This window comes from Emydura macquarii, unplaced genomic scaffold, assembly GCF_026122565.2.
Source record: "Emydura macquarii macquarii isolate MOO-44397 ecotype Brisbane River unplaced genomic scaffold, CSIRO-AGI_Emac_v2 contig_2699, whole genome shotgun sequence".
NCBI lineage: Eukaryota > Metazoa > Chordata > Testudines > Chelidae > Emydura > Emydura macquarii.
This window is the reverse complement of record NW_027132836.1, coordinates 3,363,617-3,387,436: the sequence shown is the minus strand read 5'-3', so window position 1 is coordinate 3,387,436 and position 23,820 is coordinate 3,363,617. Positions and strand designations below refer to the sequence as shown.

General features: G+C 65.5%; 1 protein-coding gene across 1 annotated transcript; it reads right to left on the bottom strand.

Moving 5' to 3' along the window:
- Positions 1-2,162: 2,162 nt before the first annotated feature.
- On the bottom strand, positions 2,163-22,928 carry SEZ6 (seizure related 6 homolog). The gene is made up of 16 exons (XM_067565910.1): positions 22,234-22,928; positions 21,093-21,223; positions 12,317-12,509; positions 8,967-9,152; positions 8,428-8,596; positions 7,769-7,935; positions 7,412-7,606; positions 6,966-7,104; positions 6,301-6,497; positions 5,674-5,868; positions 4,984-5,175; positions 4,405-4,602; positions 3,749-3,787; positions 3,008-3,128; positions 2,804-2,912; positions 2,163-2,381 (listed from the first exon to the last, which is right to left on the bottom strand). Exons 1-16 carry the CDS (start codon positions 22,832-22,834, stop codon positions 2,352-2,354), a joined length of 2,862 nt encoding a protein of 953 aa, XP_067422011.1. The 5' UTR covers positions 22,835-22,928; the 3' UTR covers positions 2,163-2,351.
- Between the last annotated feature and the right edge of the window lie 892 nt (positions 22,929-23,820).

The window sequence follows — 23,820 nt, the reverse complement described above, 5'->3', positions numbered from 1 at the left end:
AGGCAGGCCTGTCGGTGGTCACACAGGCAGTGGTGCGGGGGGATCTGGGCCCTGCTGAATGAACTCGCTCCTAGATTGCAAGGCCACAAGGGCCCCTGGTGATCATCCAGCCCGGGCCCCTGCCTAGCACAGGCCCGGGAACTAACTGCCCCAGCAGTTCCAGGGCAGACCCCGTAGAAAAAGCTCCAGTCCTGGTTTGAAGAGCCCCTGTCCACTGGCTGTTCTTCGTGTGGATACTTACAGCCTGGCATCAAGCAGCCCCTCAGCCGTCTCTCTGTGAGCTCCTGGAGTCCGTCGCTATAGGGCAGGTTTTCTAGCTCTCCTCTGACCCTTCGTCATTTATCCACATCCTTCTGGAACTGCGGACGCCAGGCCTGGACACAGGGTTCCAGCAGCGGCTGCACCCGTGCCACAAACAGGTAAAATAATCTCTCTGCTCTCACTCCAGATTCCCCGGTTTATGTTTCCGAGGAGCACATTAGACCCTTTGGCCACAGCACTGCATGGGGCACTCATGATCAGCTGATTATCCATCAGCCCCCAAAGCTTTTTTCAGAGTCCCTGCGTGGCATGACAAAGCCCCGTCCTGTAAGCATGGCCTGGTCTTTGTTCCTAGACCTGTACATTTACATTTAGCCACCTCAAAACACACGGTGTTTGCTTGCACCCAGTTTACCAAGCGATCCAGCTTGCTCTGAAGCAGCGATCTGTCCTCTTCATTATTCCCACTCCCCCAGTTTTGTGTCATCTGCCTATTTTAGCTGTGGTGTTTATGTTTTCTAGTGACGAAAACATTAAATAATCTAGGGCCAAGAACCGATCCTTGCAGGCCCCTCTGGAAACACACCTGTCGGGTGCCGGTTCCCCAGCTACGCTTACATTTTGAGCCCTGTCACTGAGCCTGCTTTTCATCCATGGAATGTGGGCTGTGTGGGTTTTACATCATTCGAATGTTGTTTTTACACTGGCCCCTGAGGCTGGCAGCGCAGCAGGGCTGCTGCCGGTGGATGACTCTGAATCTCAGTGTGATACCACCCAGTGAGAAACAGTGCTTTGTATTCAGGGCGCCGTGTGCCCAGGGCCACAGGTGCCAGGCCAGCGTTCTCTAGTCTACTAGCAGGAGATAAGGAAATACCTGCATTCTCCTACGCCCACTACACACACACAGAGGGAGGGTGGGGAATTGCAAATACTCATTGACGTACAATGTGTCACTGAGCAGTTCCAGGGCTGGGTGCTTTGCTCCCAGGGGCCAGGCTCAGCCCCTCTTTCACCTGCACCATCCAGCATGTGCCAGAGGAGGGCAAACTTGTGTTTGCTTCAGCAGCTCATCTCCACAGCTCCCCAGCCCCCAGCTGCTGCCCCCGCTCCCTGGCTGCAGGCTGGATCCAGGTCTGCCTCGCGGACATGGCTGCCTGGCTCCAGGGCGCGGTACGGGGGAGCACGTGCTGGAATTCAGTCACCCCTCGCCTGGGAAAGCTGGGGAGCAGGAGGCAGCGACTGCAAAACGTCCAATCCCACAGCACGAAGAGCGACCGCTGGGACATCCGCGGCTGCAGAAGCGCAGAGTCTGTGTGCTCCCGGGCAGAGCACACCTCTGCAAGCGGCTGGCGTGGGCTGTCTGCAGACTCAGGCAGCGCTGCTGGCGCAGGGACGCTCGGGTCCTGTTTCCAGTTCTCTCCACAAGCACGAGGGCGAGAACCCTCCTGGCTGAGAGTCAAGCCGCGGGTCTGGAGCCCGCCCTGCAGCGGGGGGATTGGAGACAGGGCAGACCCCACAAGTGGCAGCTCAGCGCTGGGACACGAGGGGCTGAACAGGCTCATGGGAATAAAGCGTCTCTTTTGCTCCCTGCCACGGTGCGGGCCAGGCTGGCGGTGGGGGGGGAGCTGCAGAGAGCAGCACCCCGGCTGGCCGAGGCCATTAGCCCCCCCGGCCACGGTGGGCAGCAGCAGAGTTGAGCAGGAGCCCGGGGCTGGCTCTGGCGTGGGTTGGCAGGTCCTGTGCACGGCTCCATGCTGCGTGACAGAGCCTACGGCCCATCCCCCACATGGAACCCAGAGCCTCAGTTTCTCTGCACAGACCCTGCGGGGGAGGAGGCCGGCGTCGGGGGCTGGGCGGTCCGTGACTGACGGCTGGAAGGGGCCGAGGCCGGGGGGGGGGGGGGGGGGGGGAGCTGTGCCGCCGGCTGATGTCTCTTGGGGGACAGTATTTACAGTCCCATCTTGCAGGACGATGGCGGGGTGGCCGGAGGGACCAGTCGGCCGGGGGCGGGGGGGCTGAGGACGGTGCTGGGGTCTCTGCAAAGCCCACTGGGGGACGCCCCCTCCTCCCGGCTCCTGCGCCGCCGCGGCTTAGATGGAAACCTCATATTCCCGTGTGTCCTGGAAAGGAAACAGACTGCAGGGGGTTGGACGCGTGCCAGCCCTGCCGGGGCATTCTCCACCCAGCCCCACTGGGGGGCAGCGTCCCCACACCCGCTCCCCCCCATCACTCCCCCTTTACGGGGGGCAGCGTCCCTCTTCTCCCTCCACCAGCTGCCTTTCTGCCCCACGCCTGGCGGCTCCCTTGACCAGCCCCTTCTGGGACTGACAGCCCCCCGTCCCGCCCCACGTGCACAACGGAGGGGCGGGGGGCAAATCCAACAAGGGCCCAGGGCGCCCCCCCCCAAGTGGAGGTGCATGGGGCTGCCTGTTTGCACAGCTGCCCTGCAGCCCTCCAGCCAGCCCGCAGGAGTGCCCCACGCCTCTAGGGCCAGCCCCAGCCCCAGCCCCCTGCGGCCCCCTGAGTGGGGCGCGGTACTCACTCCTGTCTCGTAGGCGGCGTTGTCGAAGGCCGATTCCACGGTGATGTGGTCGTAGGGGTGAGAACCCGGACCAGACAGGGGCAGCTGCAAAGACGGCTTGCCCTGGAGCCTTCAGGGGGCAGAGAGGAGCAGAGGGTGAGATGGGCTGGCTGAGAGATGGGGCCGGGGCAGGGGCAGACGCCTCCCCCCGTCACAGACACTCACTTAGCGAAGTAGAGGTAAATGCCTCCCACGAGCAGCGCCACGGCGACGACGGGCAGGAAGATGGCCACGGCGCCGCTGGTGCCCTCCAGCGGGTTCCCCGAGGGCGAGACCTTTGCGGCGGCTGGGCAGCGGGAGGACGGAGGTGGGCAGGGGCCCGGGGCCCGCGGGAAGAGGAAGAAGAGCATTTACCAGGGCAAGTAGCACGAGAAGGGTGAAACCAGGCAGAGGCTATGGCTACAGGGAGATCCTGCGCCCCCCTTCTCTGGGCACGGGGGGGGTCCCTCCCCGGCGCCCCCCTGCACCCAGTGATGGTGCCAGGTACGGACATGGCACCCGGCCTGCTGCCAGTTCATGGGGGAAATGGCGCCTCCCGCTGGCTGTGCGCTCGCTGCCAAGCCCAGCCTAGCTCCCCAGATAGAGCCCCCACCCCCAGCCCTCTTGGGTCCCTGGGCTGGCCCACGCCGGGCGGGCAGAGCTGTACCAGCAGCTCCCCTGCCCCCCACAGCCAGTGCGTCACTCCCTGGGGCTCTACCTTTCCACCCTCTCCTGAGAGGACCGTGTTCAGGTCATCGGCCCCTACCACCAGTCTCCGGCCCCCATGGCTCCCAGGTCACTCCCCCAGCCCACTGCAGGCCAAGCCCCCTGCCCCACATCTGCCCGGGGGCCACCCCCGGCCCTCCTGCATGGCAGCCTGCGAGCAGGCTGGGGCACAGGGAGCCTGGATGCACGCTGGGCTCTTACCGTCCAGGTTGCGGTTGCTGTAGAATTCGTCGTAAGCGGCTGGAAGACGAGAGGGCAGAATGAGAGGGGGCAGGGGGCAGCAGCTGGGCGGAGGGAGGGGTTCAGCAGTCCAGCACACAGGGCTGCTGGGGACCAGGGCAGAGCGAAGGGTCCCACCGGCCCCAGCTGGGAGCGGAAGCACAGAGCGGTTCTGAGGTGCGAGCCCTGTGGCCGGGGCTTCGCTAACGGGCTGGGCCCAGTGTGCCCCCGGCCCCGGGGCTGACACAGGCACACGCTCCCAGCACTGTGGAGTGGGGGCATCAGACTCAGGCTGGAGAAAGGGACAGTCGGCTTTGCAACGCCAGGCCTGTGGGCCTCCTCTGCATTGGAGCGACAAGCTGGCAGTGGCGCGGGGGGCTGTGTCCCTCCCACACTCCCCATTCAGTCGTGGAAGGGGGCGGGCATGCCCAGGACGCTGCTTGGAGCGCAGGGACCACGGGGCGTTCCCTGCCGGAGAGGGCGGCGTGGCCCAGCTGCAGCCATGGCAGTTCTGTGCCCCGCGGCAGAGGGCTCTGCAGGGGAGACCCCCACCTGCCGTGGGACGGGGGTTCGGGGCCTGGCTGGGCGGCGCTCCCGTCAGGCCCCACACAGGGTGTGCCTGTCCCGGGCAGACTCACCAGCCTTGCAGACAGGAGGAGAGCTGTTCCACTGCGAGGGGTACCCGGGCACACACCGGAGGCTCACTTCGCCCAGCAGCACGTAGCCCGTGGCACAGGAGAACCGCAGGGTGGCCCCTGCCTGGTACAGCCTCTTCTCTGGGCTCTGGACGCCGTTCTCTGGGGCACCCGGGTTGTGGCATGGCTCGTACACTTCGGCTGCAAGCGTGGAACGGAGCTGGGGTGAGACGCATGCCGCGGGCAGAGGGGGGTCAGGGTGGGGCCGTGGGGAGCCTTCCTCACTGTGCTCAGCCCCGGCTCCTCGCTGCTCCCCGGAGCCAGGCTGCTGGGGCTGGGAGGCAGGCAGCTCCATGCCAGGCTGCTGCCCAGGTCCCTGGGGACAGCCCAATGGACGCGCTGCCCAGCACGATGCCACCCCCTCCGGGACACCCCCTGCTTCAGGCTGCAGGAGCAGGAAGGGTTCTCCTCTGCCGTGGGCACCATGGGGTTCCCTGCCTGGGAGGTCCTGGCCAGTGCTGCTGTGGGGGGCCGGATGGAGAAGCAGGACCCGCGGAAGGAGCTGGGCGGTCTCGCACTTACGGGTGCACTTGGGGAGGCGGTCGCTCCACTTGGGGCCCCCCGCCTGGCGGTCGTGGCACGTCAGGAGGCCGCCCCCCGTCAGGATGTAGCCCTTGTCACAGACGAACTGCACGGTGGAGCCCACGGGGAACTTGGCGCTGGAGACGACCCTGCGGCTGTGGTCCACGTCCCCGGGGTCCTTGCAGGAGGTCACTGTGCCAGGGAGGGAGGGCAGTGAGACTCACGCACCCGGCTGCAAGGGGGAGACACCTCCCCGCACGGCTCAGAGCCTGAGAGCTGAGCTCCCCCCTTCACTGGAGCCAGCTGGGACAGAGAAGGGGCCAGTGGTGGCCGTAAGCCTGCAGGGTGTGGGGGAGGGGAAGCAACATCGCTCTGGGCCGGGGGGCCGGGCTACAGCCCAGAACTGATCACTGGTCCTGCTGCATGGGGGGCCTGCAGCCCCTGGCAGCCCACAGAGCCATGCCGGGGCAGGCAGCGTGGCTAGTGGTCGCAGCCCAGGGATCCACAGCTGCCTAGAGTTTCTTCCCAGGGCCACCCCCCCGCCATGCCCTGTCCCACCCACCGAGTGCCCGCTGCCGCTCACCCTCCCGACCGGGCAGGGGTGAAGAGCCTCCAGTGCAGAGTCTCCGGGGCTCGTGGGCGTGGCGGGCGGGCAGCGTGGCCCAGCAGTGGCCCAGGCCCTGCGCTCACCTCTCTCGCAGGAGGGCAGGTCCCCGCTCCAGGTCAGGTCCCAGTGGCACATGAGCAGGTCCGTGCCCACGATCTCATAGCCGGGGTAGCAGTGGTAGTTCACCACGGTGCCGTGGATCAGCTCGGGATGGGACGTGCTCTTCCAGCCGTTGGGGATCTCGGGCAGCTCGGGGCATGTGTCGTTGCGTGGGACCTCTGCGGGGAGAGCCGAGTGAGCCGGCCGCCAGCACGGGGGCCTGGCCGCACAGGCTGGCTGCGGGGTGCGGGGGGGCACAGCTGGCCGTGGCCAGAGCAAACATTGGCAGCTGCATTTCGCCTCCTGCCTGGGGGTAGGTCTCCGTCTAGTGGACCAGGGTTCTTTCCTGAGCCCGGGGGGGGGATCTGGGGGTTAGAGTAGGGAGGCCGGGAGGCAGGACTCCTGGGTTCTGTCTGCCACTGGCTGGCTGTGTGACCCGGGCAGACTCCCTGCGCCCTGCCAGTTTACACTTTGGGCACTGGGCATGATGCTGCGTCAGTTGCCTAGGTGCTGACCTGGACCCCGGAGGAGGCAGCGCTTGGAGGGTGCAGGCTGGGAGGGCCAGGAGAGTGCGCGTGGGGCCAGGAGTGTGGGGGTGGGGGGTCTCTCACCAAAGAAGTGGATGACGAAGCCCTGCTGGTAGCCAAAGACAGCGCTGCCGGGGTCCGACTGGAACTGAATGGTGACGTCGGCCATGGCCGTGTACAGCTTGAAGCGGCGGTGGGGGCCCGAGTACTGGCCCAGGATCCGGGCGGTCAGGTCATCCCCGTCGTAGAAGGTGAGGGTGTCGTCCTTCCCGATGCGCAGCCTGAGAGGGGGCGGGGGGCAGAGATGGGCCTGGGGCAGAGGCCCTGTAGAGGGACCCTGTCGAGCCCAGCTCAGCTGGTCCTGGTCCCAGCCCCAGAGGAGGGCTCTTCCCCTGGGGATGAGTGGGGGGCTGTGGACGTGGGTGGACTTCACTTAGGGGTGTTTCAGCCAGGACCGTCCTGGGGCAAAGGGAGCCTGTCCCCGGCCTTGGACCCTGTGTGGCCACAGACCCACGGGGAGCAGCAGAGAACTGGCCGCTGCCTGAGGGGGGCAGAAGAACCAGCTTCTGGTGCAGGGGGCGAGGGTTCCCCGCGGGGCTTGCACTCCTGGCACACCCTGGGCACCCAGTGATGGCCCGCCTTAGCCAGCACTCGGGGCAAGGAGACGGCTGGCTCCCACCCCACCCCCCACGTGTGTCTGGCTGGGGGCCTCCCCAGCGGCCCTGCCCGGGCAGCCTCGGCTCACTCACACGTGGACGTCCAGCATGATGCGCTTGTCCTCCTCCACGTGCAGGCCCCAGATGCAGTCCTGGCCCTTGCCGTAGGCCTCCGGCCAGTTGGGGGACAGCACGACGCCCGCCGAGTCTGTGATCTCGCCGCTGCACACGGCTGCAGGGACACAGGACGCTGAGCCTCTGCCCCACTCCCAGCCCTGAGCCGTGGGGCGGGGGCATGGCTCTGACTCCCAGCAACCCCCTTCCCGTCTCAGCAAGCAGCGTGGGGTGCAGACGCCTGCTCGTTAGCAGCACGGGGGCCAGGGAATGGCGCCCTGCCTGCTCCGGCTGGGTGGGCCCCTGGCCCTGGGGATCAAGCCCCTGCCCTGGCTCAGCTGCTCTGAACTCCCCACCCCCAAGCCCCAGCTGACCCCGCCCCTGCAGCCCAGCTTGGTGCAGAGCCACGGCCTCAGCCGACAGACCTCGGCACGCCGGCTCCGTCTCGTTCCACTGGGGGTCGCTGGGGTCCACGCACTCGATGAGGACGGAGCCCTGCTCCAGGGTGTAGCCGGGGTCGCAGCTGAACTCCACGGTGGTGCCCACGGCGTAGGTGGCGTCGCTGGTGGTGAAGTTCCCGTACTTGACGAAGGGCTCGTAGCAGTGTCCCAGCTCGAAGGCTGCGGGCAGAGGGGGAGGGGGTTAATGCTGCCACCCCAAGGGGGCTGGGATCCTGGGGTCTCCTGGCCCTCCCGGCAGCCCCTGATGCAGCGCAGGGGCTCGTTCTCTGGGGCACGGGGGCCAGGCGTCTCTCCGTCCCCCCGGGGGTCTCAGGCCCTCACCTTCGTAGCGGAGCGCCACGCCGGTGGAGGCGCCGCTGCTGTCGGTGGTGAGGTGCAGAAAGAAGTGGCGGGCGGTGCTGAGCAGCCCCTCGATGGGCAGGTACTCCACCTCGTACGAGTCGTAGACCGGCGTCGCCTCGATGTTGTTCCCATCCCGGATGATGAGCCTGCAGAGGAACAGTCGCGATCCAAGCCAGGGGAGCACAGGCCTTGGAAGCTCCCCGCTGGCTGCTACGGGGGTTTGGCCCCTGTGTGCATCAGGGGGTGTGGGGAGAGAGGACTGCTGCTGATGCCTGGAGGCAGGCAGGCAAAACCCACAGGGGCAGGGGAGCTGTGGTGCCCTGAGTTATCTACTCTGTCCCCTCTGCTGGAGGGGGCTCAGTGGGAGGTCAGGCCCAGGCCTGGAGTGTCAAAGGGCAGCCCCTGAAGCGGGATGGGAGCCCCAGTAGCTGTCACTGTCCAGCAGGGCAGCTGCAATGGAACAGCTACTCTGGCATGTGCCATCAGTAGGTTTCAGGATCAACATCCGTTTGCAAATGCATATTGGAAGTCCTACACGCAGTGGCAGGGGAGCACTAGCCCCAGGCCTCACAGACACGTCTGCCCTGCTCCCCTGAGGCTGCACCCTCAGAGGCCCTCTCCTCGTGCAGGCCCCGTACCTGTCATCGTCCTCGGCCAGCGAGACCTTCTCGAAGTGCAGGTGCAGGCGCTGGCCCTCGGGGGCCTCCAGCAGCCAGTGGCAAGTCAGGTTGTTGCTGTAGTTGCCCGGGAAGCCCGGCGAGATGATGCGTCCGAGGGTGGCGTTTCTGATCACCCCGCCACAGGCCGCTGCAAAGGGAGGCCAAGGGTTAGGAGCAGTGGGGAGATGGCTGCCAGGTCAGGGCGCTGGAGATGGAGCAGGGTGCCCTTGAGCGACACCGCCCGGCCTTGCAGTAGTGGGCAGAGCCGGGAGCCAGGCTGCAGCTGCAGGCAGTAACGGGACGATTCCCAGTGCTTAGGGGGTGCCCCACAGCCTGTGGGAAGGTGCTGGGCTGCCGGGCCCTCTCTCAGGAGGAGAAAGCCGATCAGGGGCTGGGCTCAGGCTGAGAAGGCAAAACTCGTGTCCCTTGTGAGCAGCCCAGACCTGCCTCGGCGAGGCCCACGTCCGGCTGGCGGGGGGGTCCGGGAGCGCTGGGCAGCCCATCCCCTCCCCACTCACCCACGCAGACAGGCTCTCGGCTGCTCCAGAAGGGCCGGGTGGCGTTGAGGCAGGTGAGCGCAGGCGGGCCCTGAAGCTGGTAGCCCGTGGCGCAGCGGAAGTGGGCCCTGCCCCCTGGATGCAGGCTGGTGACGGAGACGTCGCCGTAGGCCGGCCGGGAGGGGAAGCTGCAGCTGAGCAGATAGGCTGGGCGGGAGGGAGGGAAAGAGAGGGGCATTTAATGGCAGGGCCTGGCAGGCTGAACAGCTGGAGCAACCTGCTCGCTGGCTTGGCAAGCCCTGGTGCCGGGGGGGATGGATGGACTCAGCCACGTTCCAGCTGTCAGGGCACCAGGCTAGTCACCCCCTCGCTGCCCCGCGCAGCCCTGACCCAGCGCAGGGGGGGAGCCACCCCAGCTTCTGGGGGTTTTGCAGCATCCGCGGCATGGCCACCCCAGGCTGGGGAAGGGTGTCATGCCCTCCCTCCGAGGGGCACAGGGCAGGAACTGGGAGTGGGAACTGCTGGGCTGTTTTCTTTTCTCCCCCCCGCATTACACGCTGGCCCAGAGACTCTGGACACAGCCTGCCCCGGTCTCCCTGGGCAGTGCCCGCGACAGAGACCTCAGCGGGACAGGGGTGTCGTCCCCGGTCTCAGCCGGCAGGTGGCAGCAAATCCTTCCCTATGGCCAGGCCCTGCCGGCCCAGGGACACGGCTGGGCCAGGCTGCAGGCGGGAAGCTGGCCCCCTCGCTGTGCCCTCTGCACGCGGGTGTGACGCCGTGCCAGGGCCCCGCGCCCCTTTGCACAGCCTAGCAGCTGGCAGTAGGGAGGACCGAGGCCAGCCGGGCCCAGGCTCCCGCACTCAGGGCTGCAGCTGGCTGAGCAGTGTCCATGGGTGATGGGGGGTGAGACCGTTCTGCTGGGGGTCACTAGCCACCCAGCACCTGCCCTAGGAGCTCCCCAGGTGGGAACGAGCAGGGGAGGGGAGCAGGGACAGGGCTTGATCCTGCTGCCAGGGGGTCGAAGGTGCCGCGCAGCCCATGGAGCGACTCAGCAGTGCCACGCAGAGCCCGTCCGTACAGCCCCGGGGAGGGGATTGCAGCTGAAGGACCCTGGAACGCGGCGGGGGCCTGGTGCTGCGGCTCCAGCCTGCCGGGCAGGGCCAAATCCCAGCAGGACGCTGCCCCCAAGCGAGAGGCAATTCCTCCTGCCCCCCATGGGGTGCTGGAGCCGTTTCAGCCCCTTCGCTGATGCTGCACCTCCGTCCACAGAGCCACGGACCTGGCTGGGACATGCCAGGGGCCCATCGTGGCTGTAGGCACTTGCAGGAAGGGGCCTGAGGTACCCGGGCGTCTGGGCTGGGGGGCAGAGGGTCCTGGGGGTCGTACCATGGCACGGCTGGTGGGGGTGTCTGAATCATGCCCAGCCCACGCATGTACCCAGTACCCAGAATCCCCCTCGTGCCGGGGGTGGGGTGGGGGCGAGACGAGACAAGAAAATAAAGGCACGTGAAGGGTGGCGTTTCCCATTCATTCGCTGTGCGTTGCCATGGCGACCCTGGCCGAGGGACGCGCTCGCTCGGTACAATCTGGCGTTATTTTCCCATCAATCGCATCGGGGCGGCACTGGGCACGCATGCGTGTGTGCGAGGGCAGGTCGGGGGCGCCCCAGCCCTCTGGGGGGAGGGGAAGGCATCCAGGTGATGCCAAGGCAGCGACCCCCCCACCCCAGTGCTGGGCACCCATGGGTGGGGGGGGTCTTGCTTTGCCGAGGAACCTTGTGCAGGTGAAGGAGAGAAAGGGCCGTGGGAAATGGTAGAGAAGCCTGCCACCCCCCCACCGAAACCCCTCGATCCCGACCCGCAATCCCGACCCTGCTTTCTGCTGGGCCCAGCGCTAAAAGCCGCTGACCCGTGGGCGACTCCGTTCTGTGACGGGACACGTCCGGCTGGAGCAATCTGAGCAGACAGATGATGCTAGCGTCCCAGGGTGGGCAGGGGGCACACGTGCCAGTCACCCATCGCCCTCCAAGCCCCTCAGGCTATGCAGGTTGCGTGCTCACCAGGGCCTTTCCAGATCGGATGCCAGCCTGGTGCTGCCCTGGGACTTGCACCCCAGCTGGTGGGCTGGGCTCCGGGAAGCTCAGCGCTTGTCTACAGGGAGGTTTCCAGCCTTCCCGGCTGTGGGGAAAAGCTGGAAATGGCCCCTAGAGGCGTGACCGACTCAGCAAAGAACCAGCCACCCCACCCAAAGGCTCCGGGACCCCTGGAGATGGACCCTGCATCACCTGCCCCCATCGTGCTCCTTGAACCCAGAGAAAGAGCCGCTGCGTGACGCCTCCATGAACGTCTCTCAACACTCTTAGCTACAACCCCACGAACCTACTGCTCAAACAGCAGAGACTCTGCCACCTCTGCCCTCCCCCACCTCCCAGGGCGAGGGAGGAGACAGGCACACCAGGCAGGCTAGTGGCCTGCCCCAAAGCACTGCTGGGCTCCAAGCCCGGGAGGGGAAGAAAGTCCCTGAGCCCCAGGCAGGACCACGGAAGTGTGGCTGGCTTCCTCCTGCCAGGAAGTGCTTCTGATGAGCCCCACTGGTCTGCCAGAGTCTTTTCCAAGCCCGTGGGAGGCTCGACCCTTGGCTGGCCCCGTGGCACACGGGTGCTGTGCGGGGGAGCAGCTCCTCCCTGGTATCAGTGACACGGTGCCTACCTTTGCCAGTAATTATGTGAAATGATCCCGTAATCGCTCACGCCAATTCTCTCTCCATTAGCGCGTCTCTCTGCTCGGTGCCCGTTTAACCTGGCCACTCCGGTGGGAGTTACCGAGCTATAGCAGGCTCACGGCCCCCGACTGGCTGCAGCTGTGTCAGGGAAGCACCGGTTCACCTGCCATGGAGAGCGGCGGGGGGCCCCCCCTGGGGGCACCCCGGGCAATGAGACTCTAGCCAGGAGCGCAGTGGGGAGATGGCTGCGTGGTCTGACCCGGTGCTGTGCGAGCTGCCCGCTGCCCCCAGCACGGCCGGCTCTGCTCCGGTTCCCACAGCGACTCCACCAGACCTAAACACCTGAATCCTGGGAGGGAGACGCTGCTGGATGCCCAGACTGTGGGGGGAGGAGCAGGGGGTGTATATGACCCACACTCAGCCAGAGCTTGCCTGGCAGCTCCCAGCCGAGGTGACGCGCCGAAGACCCAGGCTGGATGCCCGGCTGTGCTTTGTGCAGACGCACACCCACGCAGGGTGGAAGGGGGGTGCCATGAGGAACGGGCCCTCTGGCTGCAGGAGAGACCTCAAGGGGGGGCCTTCTCGCGGCCCTGGGCCTGGGCTGGCCGGCGCGGGGGGCAAAGGGCCCTGCAAGCAGGCCGCGGCCGTACCTTGGAAGCGGAAGTGGAAGGTGCCGGGGCTGGCGGGCCGGGGGCTCTGGAACCGCACGCTGACCCGGTTGATGGGGCTACGGATCACCTGGCCCCTCATGAGGAAGGACTCGTTGGCCAGGACCAGAGGCTCCGGGCCCCCGAAGGTCTCCACGGCGACCGTCTCCCCTTCCAGCAGGCTGATGTTCTCCACCTGCGGGAAGAAAGGGCGTCGTCAGCGGGGGGGCCCCAGGTTAGCGCCAGCCCTTGCGCCTGGCCCAAGGGCAGAACGGGGGCCCCTCCCCCTCCTGGGCCTTGCCCCTGGGCCCACCTTGGCCTCAGGAGAGCCTGCCCCCCACTCCATACCCGCCGACGCCACCCCCCTCCCCAGCCCTCTCCTGCACCAGGCCTGCCAGCTCCACGGGGGGCAGAGTCACCCCAGCTGCCCCCGATGGGGGATGAGGCTCACATCCAGGCGCCTGCTTCCTCTTCTAGAAGGTGAAGTGCCCACCCCACCCGCCTCTGCTGCGCCCCCCCCGAGCCCTCCCTGCTGGGGCTGCGCCAGGCTGGGATGTCTCTCTCCGCTCCGCCAAAGCCTCTTCCCGCTGCCAATAAGCGAGTGGTGAAGCCTGTCTGCACCGGCCCGGCCACGGCAGCCGCAGCTTTCAAACATGCTTAGCAGCCCCATAAATCTCGGCCCTCGGATTGCCGCTCCCGCGCCGGGCCAGGCGCCAGCGCCGCCGGGCCAGACCCGAGCCCAAGGGCAGCAGGGAGAGACCCCGACATTGCTGTCAGCTGCCCCGGAGGAGCAGAGTCATCAGGCGTGGCAGCGCTGGGGCGGAGACAGGTGGCCGCATGGTGCCATCCCCTGTGCGGGCAGCGGCTAGCGAGGCCCAGGGCTAACGGGCCAGCGAGACGCCTGTTAGAGAGCCAGGCCAGGATGGCGCGGGGCTGGGGGGACGGAGCCGTCTTTCATTCCAGGCTCGCAGGGCGCTGGAGACCTCTGGGCGCCCCTGCCCGGCCAGTGGGTCAGCACCACCGTCCCAGTATACAGGAGCGCTCACCACAGTCACACAGCGCCAGGCGGTGGCAGAGCTGGGCAGAGAACCCAGGAGTCCTGGCTCCCAGCCCCCCGGATCCCGCTGCACGCAGAGCCATGCTCCCTACAGGCTGTTTACACCACCCCGAGCAAGCAGGCCTGGACCCGGCCTGGACCCGGCAGCGTCTCCTCCCAGGCTGGTGCTGCCCGAGCCGTGCTTAGCTCCCCCAGGGGCACAGGCGCCAGTTCCCCCAGGCAGCCTTTTAGTGGCATTCACACCATCGCTCCGTCGCCACGGTAACCGTCCCAGCCCAGCGCATTTGGCGCGCCATTCACTGCTGTGATGGCTGCCAGCCCACGGGGCATGGCGCCAGCCCTGCCGCCGAGGGCACCCTCCGCCCCCCCCCCAGCCCCGCCGAGCTGGGCCATGGGAGGGGGCAGCACTGTGGGCCCCGCACATTGCCTCCTCCCCTCCAGGAAGCTCTTTGGGGCTGGCCCCAGGCATCGGCAGCGATTCACAGCCAGCGGGGAAGTCAGGAGGGTTTATTCGTTCTCAGGACTTTGCTAGCAGCTTAATGAGGAGTTACAGCAGCAACCACCTGGAGAGCCCCATTCCTGGGGCTCCCTCCTCGCTGGCCCCTCACAGGGGACTGGCTTCTTTCCCCCAGCCACCCCCTGAGCCATCCCCAGTCCGTGTCCCAACCGGCTGTCCATAAACTCGCCAGCCAGCTTGCCTGCACTCCGCAGACCCTTCGACTTCTTCTCCATCAGCCACAGCTTCAGGTCCGGGGGACGCAGACCCATCAGTTCAACGCTCGGCCAACTCCAGTTCATGCCGCCTCCCTTTTCCCAGCACGCCTGAGCTGACGCGGATTCACAGGGGCGATGCTCTCTCTGCTCAGTACGGTCCCTGGGAGGAACCCTCCTCTAGAGTGTTGACCCGACGTAAGGCCACACTCTCTGGCTGGGGGTTCAGTCGAAGGCTCCTCCGCCTCCCAGTACCACACCTCTGAGCCCTCAGCACCCCTGCCTCTCTCCCATGCCTCCTCTCTGCCAGTCCACTCGGGCTGGATCCTTGGGGATGGCTCCATCATACTGACACGTCACACTCGGCGGCTGTGAGCCCTCGGCATCAGTCACAGCATCAGAGCCCATCCCTCGGTCCCGCTCAGCTCCCGGGGTCTGGGTACAGGCAGGCAGGCATCCCGAGCCGAGCAGCTCCACCCCCTGCCAGCCGGGTCATTCCTATTTTCACTGACCACTTTAGCCTCAGCCGATTGGCTTCCTGGATTCAAATCCAAATCCTTGGCTGTTGCAGGAACACGGATCCTGTCTCAAAGAGACACAGTCATTCCACAACCTGTGCCCAGGCGAGTGTTCTGGGGGACCCCCTCCTGGTTAGGGCTGCAAGCCTTGGGGACGCCAGCCGTTCTCAGACTGCCCCGTCTGGGCGAGGCTCTGCTGGGTCGCTCTCCTCCCGCTGGGCAATTCGATTAGCTGCGCCCTAGTGCGCCTTCCCAGGCGCAAACCTCCCTCTGCTCAGCTCGCCAATGTCCGGAAGGAGAGGGTGGTCTCTGTCTTCCGCTGCTCCCTGCAACGCGCCCCTGAGACCAAGGCTGGGCAAACTTTTTGGCTTTCAGGGCGACATCTGGGTATAGAAATTGCACGGTGGGCCACGTGGTGGGAAAGGGATGGGGGGGAAGGGGAAGGGCCGGGAGGGGGGAGGGCCTGATGTAAGGCTCAGGCGGGCTGTGTGTGGCCCGTGGGCTGTAGTTTGCCCACCCCGGCCTTAGACCCACTGCTCCTAAATCACTAACTGCCAGGCGCTCTCATCCGCAGGGTGCATCCAGCCAGCCTGTGCTCTCCCCTGGGATGGACCCCCCGGGACAGGTCTTGGAGTCACTCGGGCGCAGCCAGTCAGGACTCTAGCGCTTTGCAGCCTGCCCCCCTCGGATCTCCCAACACCTGTGCAGCCACCTCCTGACTCTGGCCCTGCAGCGTTCAGCCCCCATGATCCACCCGAGCTGCCCCATGAGCCCCCTTTCCGGGACTCTGGGGAGCCCTACACACCCCAAAGGGCCATGCACCCCTGGCAGTCAGCAGCGATTCACAGCCAGCGGGAACGTCAGGAGGGTTTATTAGTTCCCGGGATCACAGCGCAGAAGGACTTTGCTAGCAGCTTAACTAGGAATTACAGCAGCAACCCTCCGAAGAGCCTCATTCCTGGGGCTCCCTCCCTGCCAGCCCCTCACAGGGGGCTCACGTCTTGCCCCCAGCCACCTCCTGAGCTGTCCCTTCTCCCCTCCCCACTCCTTTGTCTCCTTCCCAGACAAGGTGGCCTCTCCTCTTGGTCTCCACCTGCCACAACCTGTTGCAACTGGTTGGGCCAGGGCAGGGCATCCAGGCCAGGTCTGCGTACCTGTGGCTGGCGAAGGCCCGTCCACCCTCCAGTGGTCTCTGCAATGCTCACAGCCGGGTCCCATCGCTGACACACGAGAGTAACAAACGGGGGAGACCGAGGCGCACACAGCACTCAGAGAAAGCCCCAAGAGTATCTCCACTTCGTCACACCCCCTCGGGGAGACACAGTCTGGCCCAGGGCGGCGCGGGTGCAGTGAAATCAGGGAGAGCTTCCCAGGTGCAAACCACATCTCTGTTACGGGTGCCCTGGGGCAGCGGCACCAGGGACTGGAACCCCAGGGAGGCCCAGGTGGGGCGTGGAGCTGGTGCCTGCAGCCCACGCTCCCTGGGACAACGACTGCTCGTGCCAGCAGCACAGGGGAGCCACAGCCTGCGTGTGGGGACGGAGGGCTGGCAGGGCCCTGCGCAGCCCTCGCCGGTGCGCCAGGGTAAGGGGGGGCTCTGCAGGCAGCAGCTCAGATGCGGGTCGCAAGGGAGTCCTGTAAACTGCACAGCACATATCTCAGTGTGCACACGGCTCCGGGGGCAGGGAGGAGGGGCACACAACGCTCCCTTGTCATTAACGTGCAGCTGACAGCCAATGGGAGCCAGCGAAGAGGTTAACGCCTGAAAGCAGAGGCTCTGGGCACGGCGGGATGGATCCCAGCCAGCAGGAGATGGAGAACCGCCAGCCACAGTGAGTTCCAGATGGCAAAGAGATGCAGCCAGCTGGAGAGAGAGGCCCAGCCACCGAGTTGGCAGGATAGCGGGCACTCAGCAGGATCCACACAGCGCACGGCTGGGGTGTGCACACTCATGCACCCCCTCCCGCACATGCACACATGAGTATGCACACACTCACACACCACCCCCACGCATGCACCCATGGGCGTGCACACTCACACACTCCCCCTGCATGTGCACACACACACACACACACGCGCCACGCAGGCACACGCTCAGACACACACACACTCACAACAGTGACGAGAGGAACCCAGGGAGGGCTCTGTGGCGGGACGCTGTGGCCGTGGGCCGGGCCGGGTTTGGTTGGGGCTCTGCAGGTCACCGTGGGGCTCTTTCCGGCCCACCCCAGCAGACAGCAGAGCTGCCAAGTGCTGCATGTGACTCCGCAGCCCGGCAGCTGACGCAGAGCAGCTCAACGCCGGCCCCAGGGGGCTGCCACTGCTCGGCGGGGGTGTGCAGGGCCTGTTGTGCCCCACCTCAGACCTAACCTGGCTGCTCCTCACTCAATAGCTGGTTCTTAAGGACCCTCGAGGTTGTTACAGGTGTCCCACAGCAGGCTCAGCCCTGCTTCAACTGAGCTGCGTTCACACCGGTTTGGGTCAAGCTGGGCACCCTTTGGTGCGGAGAAGGCCCGGACGGGAGGACAGCTGGAAGCGGGGTGCAGGCCAGGGGCTGCCATGCCTGTGAACGGCTGCCTGGGCGACTAACAGCTGGCAGCTCACCTCTGCGGGCAGGGCAGGCAGCGGGCACAGAGAACCTCAGCCCGGTGCTGGGTCAGCCCTTTGGCCCAGCGTGATCCAACGAGTCCCCATGCACCTGGCCACCCCCAAATCCAAGGGCTCAGGTGGCCCTGGATCTCCTGAGACAGCGAGAACGTGGCTCCCTGCCAGGCAGAACGGGCCGGGCCCCGCCGCAGGACTTTCAGGCCAGCTGCATCCCATCCAAACGGGGCAGCCTGATCCTCGCTGCGGGCGCAGACACAGCTGCTGCTCGGCTGCGTTCTGGGGACGCAGGCTGCCCAGCGAGGGCAAAGGAACGCATTTCTCTCCTGCGATTGTTCCTCCAATTCAGAAACTCCGGCTGGAGCAGGCGGCATCCTGGACACGGGGCCCTGGGCAGCGGCCAACCCCTCCCCATGCACAGGTGCGCTCTGGGGCGCACACACTCCCGTAACTGCCCCGCTCTTCCTGCGTTGGTTTCAGCACCCCCCGGCCCGTATATCTGCTGCTGTTCCAGCCAGCAGCCAGAGCAGAGGGGTCTCCACTGCCCCTCTTCTGTACCACACGCTCCCCCCCAACACCCCCATTGCCGCGGTATCTGACCCTCACATCCCTTGCTCTGGGGCCAGGATCACCTATTTTACAGCGGCACCACGGCTCAGAGAGACTCAGCGGCTCGGCCAAGGTCTCCCAGAGCTGGGAACTGGACCGAGGTGTCCTGAGTCGCAGCCCCAGGCTGGATCTGCACGGCCCGGCTCTGAGGTGCTTGCTCGCTGCTGGAGTGTGCAGCCATGCGCTCACAGGGGAGGGGGTTTGGGTTCCCAGCTTGCTGGGAACTCTGGGGAGGTTTAGCCTTAAGGTTGCCTGGCAACCATTTATATTTTAATGAATCATTATAAAAAATGATGGCACCTGCCCCGTTTGGGACTCGCTCCCAGGCGGGCCAGCTGTGCCGGGGGAGGGCACAGGCAGCGGGGGCGACGTTTCATCCCATCCAGAGGCTCATGGAGAGCCCAGAGGCCTCAGGGCTGGGGGTGGCCGTGCAGCCTGGAGCACCCCCAAGGACCGACCCATTAGCCCCTAGGGTCCTCTGCCCAGCCCCACCTCACTGGGGCAGCTGGGAGGATCCAGGCTCTGAGGCCAGGATCCCAGCAGCCCTCCGCAGCGACAGCATCATCAGTTATGCTGAGAAACTCCAGGCTGTTACCTTGTCTCATTACCAGGTGATTGGATATTAACGACGCCAATTAAGCAGCGCTCCGCGGTAATGAAGAGCCGTGCCGGCACGCAGGTCCTCGCCCTGCACTGCTAATTACCGCGAGGTGCATGCCTACCCGGGCAGGGTGTGGGTGTCAGCAGCTGGCACCACACAGAGCTCCCCGCAGCGTTGGCAAGCTGCAGCCTGATTTACTAAAGGGATGATGGAGAATGACAGGGGTGGGTGGGAAACTCCTTGCTTGGTTCCACGGCGATCAGCTTCCCCGCCCTCCTAGCCAGCTTCAGTGCAACGCCGGGCTCACAATGGGCCCCCCCGGGACCGCGGGCTGATCCCCCCGCCCAGTGCTGACACAGGGTGACCGTGGGCCCACCCCTCCTGGCTCTGGGGGAAAAGAAACCAGAGCCTGGCTCAGAGCTGGAGAAGGACACGGGCCCTTCTGCCCACAACCCCCAGCCCTGGGCAAGCTGAGCCTGCCTTGTTCTTCCTCCGGCGCAGTGCTCCCTGCCCCCTGCTGCCCCCCTGCCCTCGAGCAGCCGGTGAGATGCCCACCCTGGCTCGCCGGATGGAGCCTGCGGCGCGCGGGGGCTGGGTTATTTCTTCATTCATTCAGAGTTTGAAAGCTCTGCCGTTGCCAGGGTCTAATTAGGCCCCAGGAGGGGGCTCATTGTTCAAATGTCACCAAATACCGCGTGTATTGATTTGACATTCTGCAGCACCGCGCTTGCCCTTTCGCTACGGCAGCGCTGCACCGACGGGCCCGTCACTCCAGGGCTGGGTTTCCTCCTCGGCGACAATTCCTCCCCCCGGCATTGCACCCCTGCTCCCTGCCATTCGCCCAGGGGGTCCCTCCCCGCTCCGCAGCCAGAGTTTCCCTCCCAGGTGCTTCTGGGTAGCCCAGATAAGTCATAGAATCATAGAATCATAGAATATTAGAGTTGGAAGGGACCTCAGGAGGTCATCTAGTCCAACCCCCTGCTCAAAGCAGGACTAACCTCTGCTATATCATCCCAACCAGGGCTTTGTCAAGCCGCAGCTTAAAAACCTCTAAGGATGGAGATTCCACCACCTCCCTAGGTAACCCATTCCAGTGCTTCACCACCCTCCTAGTAAAAAACTTTTTCCTAATGTCCAACCTAGACCTCCCTCCCTGCAACTTGAGACCGTTGCTCCTTGTTCTGTCATCTGCCACCACCGAGAACAGCCTAGCCCCATCCTCCCTAGAACCCCCTTTCAGGTAGTTAAAGGCCGCTATCAAATCCCCCCTCACTCTTCTCTTTTGCAGACTAAACAAGCCCAGTTCCCTCAGCCTCTCCTCATAAGTCCTGTGCTCCAGCCCCCTAATCATTTTTGTTGCCCTCCGCTGGACTCTCTCCAACTTGTCCACATCCTTTTTGTATTGGGGGGCCCAAAACTGGACACAATATTCTAAATGCGGCCTCACCAATGCCGAATAGAGGGGAATAATCACTTCCCGTGACCTGCTAGCAATGCCCCTCCTAATGCAGCCCAATATGCCATTGGCCTTCTTGACAACCAGGGCACACTGCTGACTCATATCCAGCTTTTTATCCACCGTTACCCCCAGGTCCTTTTCTGCAGAGCTGCTGCCCAGCTCGTCGGTCCCCAGTCTATAGCTGTGTATGGGATTCTTTCTTCCTAAGTGGAGGACTCTGCACTTTTCTTTGTTGAACCTCATTAGATTTCTTTTGGCCCAATCCTCCAGTTTGTTTAGGTCACTCTGTATCCTATCCCTACCTTGCAGGGTATCTACCACTCCCCCCAGCTTAGTGTCGTCCGCAAACTTGCTGAGGGTGCAATCTACCCCATCCTCCAGATCATTAATAAAGATGTTGAACAAAACCGGCCCCAGGACCGACCCCTGGGGAACTCCGCTTGTGACCGGCTGCCAGCTAGACATGGAGCCATTGATCACTACTCGTTGAGCCCTATGCTCTAGCCAGTTCACTATCCATTTTATAGTCCATTCATCCAACCCATACTTCTTTAGTAAGTCCCGGGCCTACCACGGACCCCGTCAGAGCTGGGTTTGCCTTTGCTGCTCCCTCCATCCCACAGTGCCTGGCAGCCTGACGTCCTGCCTACGAAATACAAACCCCTGCCCCGGGAATGCCCAGCAGGGATCCCAGCCTACGGGAGAGGAAGCAGCCTGCCCAACGCCCACCCTGCCTCACCTGTCTGCACGGGCATCACAGGGCGCAGCTGAGATCAGGGCCCAGGCAAGAGTTCCACAAGGAGCAGATCTCCCCACCCCCCCCCCGAGTGAAAATCCTCCCTCCTCACACAGCCTCAGGTGAGCCTGGGTCTTGCAATGGTGCCCGGGCCACCCATTCCTGCAGCCCCGGCAGGGCCTGCCCTGCCCCTCCAGCCAGGCACCGCGGCCCAGCCCCCTGTCCCGCAGAGATGTCCCCCCGGCTAGTTAGTGAGGGAGAGGCCCAGCATGCCTTGCGGGGAGGGATTTGCATATTGAGCACCCCTCTCAGGTACCACCCGGGCCGTCCGGAGAGCTGGGGGTGCTCAGTGCAGGCTCCGACAGCGGGTCAAAGGCAGCGAGGGCGAGAAGGGAAACTGATTCCACGCACGCCACAAGAGACGTGGCTTGCTCGCAGAAACCCCTCCCCGCCCCCACTCCTGCCCCTGGCTGGGTTCACCCACCTTGATCTCCACGCCGTAGCCAGGGTATCCGGAGATGGAGTAGGTGCAGTCCAGACTGTCGTAAGGTGAGCTGGCTGGCTCTGGAGACTCCAGGGAGCCCTCGGGGCCGGTGAAGTTCCAGCTACACGGAGCTGGGGACAAGAGGAAAGCCTGGGATCAGACAGCGTCACCCCAGCCCCCTTCCCAGCCGGCCCCTGCTGCTGCTGCCCCAGACGGGCTGTAGCATCCTCTCCCCCTCCTCTCGCTAGCCCGGTCTCCTGGGACACCTGGTCCTGATTACGGGGTGGCTCCCGGAACCCCAGGTGAGCCTCATCCCTGGGACCGCACCCAGGGCCATGAGCAGCCTTGGGTCCTCTGGCTCCCGCCAGCCCCGTCTCCTTCCATAGGAGTTTGCCCAGGACAAGTCCCCTGCAGCTGGATTTGCTGCCCTCACACCCCGTTTCACACACATGCGCACTGTACTCCTGGGCGAGGGGCGCCTACACTGGCCAGGACTCCCTGCAGCGCAGCGCTGGCAGGGGTGCAATGACGGGAGAACTAGCATCGGGACCCATCTGCAGCGCCGCTCCCGCCACACCCTTCCCAGCGGGTCCATGCACCACGGCCTCGGCCACCCCTCCAGCCGGGCCAGGCTCCCTGGGAAGTGAACTTTGGGCCGCCCAGAGGAAGGAGCTGGTGTCTTGTGACGAGCTCCCTGCCACACGGTGGGTGACACGCTTGCGTGCCCGCCCCGCGCTGGGCATGGAGTGATGCAGCCGCTCAGAGCTGTGCCCGACTTCCCTTGTGTCACCAACATGCCACGGCTGGCTCCCCGCAGACGGCCCACTGCCCACGGATCCTGGGCGCACGGGGAGATTTACTCCGAAGGCTGGAAAAACTGTCTGAGACCAGCGAGCGAGAGCACACAAGGGCCTCCTGTCGGCCCGAAGTCAACTTTCTCGCCTGCACTGAGGATGCAGCGCAGAGCAGGTGGCTCAACACGGAGGAGACCTCTGGGGCCTGGACCTCGAGGTGGGGGGGGAAGCAGACTCCCTCTTGCCCGGGCTGTTTTAGCCCCACACCACAAGCGGGACCAGCTCTCTCCGAAGGCCCTGTGCCCATCCTGGAGCCCTGGGCCCCACTGGAGTGGGACTGCCCTCACCTGGCACCGGCACCGTGGTGATGGTGGTCGTGGTGATGATGGTGGTCGTGGTGGTTTCCTCGTCGTCCCTGGAAACCGTGGCCGCGGTGGTAGCCTGTGTCCCGGGCTCCTTGGCCTGCGGCAGCGCTGGGCTGGGCGCCCACAGCGAGACAAGCCGGGCTGTGGGGGCGACGGCAGTCGGGGTGTCGCTGGTCGCGGTGGCTTGAGCCGGGATGGGCAGGGCGGCTGGGGAGAAGGCGGGTGGGGGGGTGGCAGGTGGCTCCGTGGGGACAGAGGGGGGCTCGGTCTCTGGCACAGCTGGCCGGTGTTCTGCCATGCGGCCCGCAGCTGTGGTCAGCCGTTCCATTGCCAGGGGCCTCGACGAGTCTCCGGCCTCGGCCTTCTCCCACCCCAGGGCCGTGGTGCCGGTTGTGGTCACGGGGGCCAGGGCGGGCCCCGTGGGGGACGGGGTCAAGTTAGAAAACATGGGGAGGTCATCTTGATTCGGCAGGTTGGCCATGGGTGTCTGGGTGACCGGCCCTGGCGTGTCGGGCAGGACCGGGCCTGGCCCCCCCAGGCCCCATGTGAGGAAGGGCACCTGCCTCAGATAGTCCTTCTTCATCAGGGCCTCGTGCAGGAACTCCTCCAGCAGCGGGTGATGGTTGAGCAGCGTCAGCGTGGGGGCCGTGGTGACGAAGGGGACCTGCCCCTCCAGCTCGTCCGGAGTGGGGGGCACCGTCTGGTCCCTCTCAGCCTCAGAGCTCCCCGCTGCCTTTTGGGCCACCGCGTTCGGCTCCTCCGAAGCAAAGCCTGGAAGGAGGAGAGAGGCGGCTGAGAACGCGGGCGGGCGGCCAAGGGGAGCTGGGCTGCCTTCAGCACCCTTGGAGCAGCACTCCGGTGGGGGCCGGCAGAGCTGTCCCCCCACCCCCGAAGGGCCCTGCGCCGCCCTGCTCCTGCCGGCGGTCATGGCTTTACCACCACACGCCCCAGGCACTGCTGCGGAGAGCCCACCCCACCCCCTTGGCCCCAGCCACACCTGGCCAGCGTCCACCTCCTGCTGTGATGCCCAAAGGCAGGGCTACAGCAGCCCCCGCCAGCTCCCGTGGCAGTGGCAGGAGGACAGGCTGCCTCTGGGGTTCCCGCCCCTCCAGGTCAGCACACTCTCTGTTGCCCCAGCCCCTGGCTCCCCCCAGCCCGGAGCCCACGGGGAGTCAGTGCTGGATTGAGCGCACTACGGAGAAGCAGCACCCGTCCCCCGCTGCTGAGCTAACCGGGGAGAGGAAGGGCTGGGGGGGCCTGTCCCTTGGGGAGGCCTGCTCCGGAGGGGAGAAGAGGGGGCTCCGGGGCAGGTCCCCGCCACTGGGGTCGCTGAAGCACTCCATGCGGCCGTGTGGACTGCAGCGCTGCCCCCTTGTCCCGCCGGAGCTCAGTGGCCTCCAGCCTCACGCACTCTGGGGGTGGGAGCCCCATTTCCTGGGGGGCATGTCCCCCCAGGCAAGGAGAGCCCCCCGCAGTGGCAAAGCACGGCTCCCCTTGCGGAGCAGCCGCCGCCCCTCCATCTGCCCTGTGCCGTGCTATGCCCAGGAGGATCCATGCCAGGAGAAGCCG

Excerpts from the sequence above, each read along its gene's own strand:
- SEZ6 (XM_067565910.1), bottom strand. The coding sequence starts at position 22,834 with ATGAAGAAGGACTATCTGAGGCAGGTGCCCTTCCTCACATGGGGCCTG. Across the intron at positions 12,510-21,092 it reads GCTACGGCGTGGAGATCAAG|GTGGAGAACATCAGCCTGCT; the intron begins GTGGGTGAACCC and ends TTCTTCCCGCAG. Across the intron at positions 5,869-6,300 it reads CTTCGTCATCCACTTCTTTG|AGGTCCCACGCAACGACACA; the intron begins GTGAGAGACCCC and ends CTCTCCCCGCAG.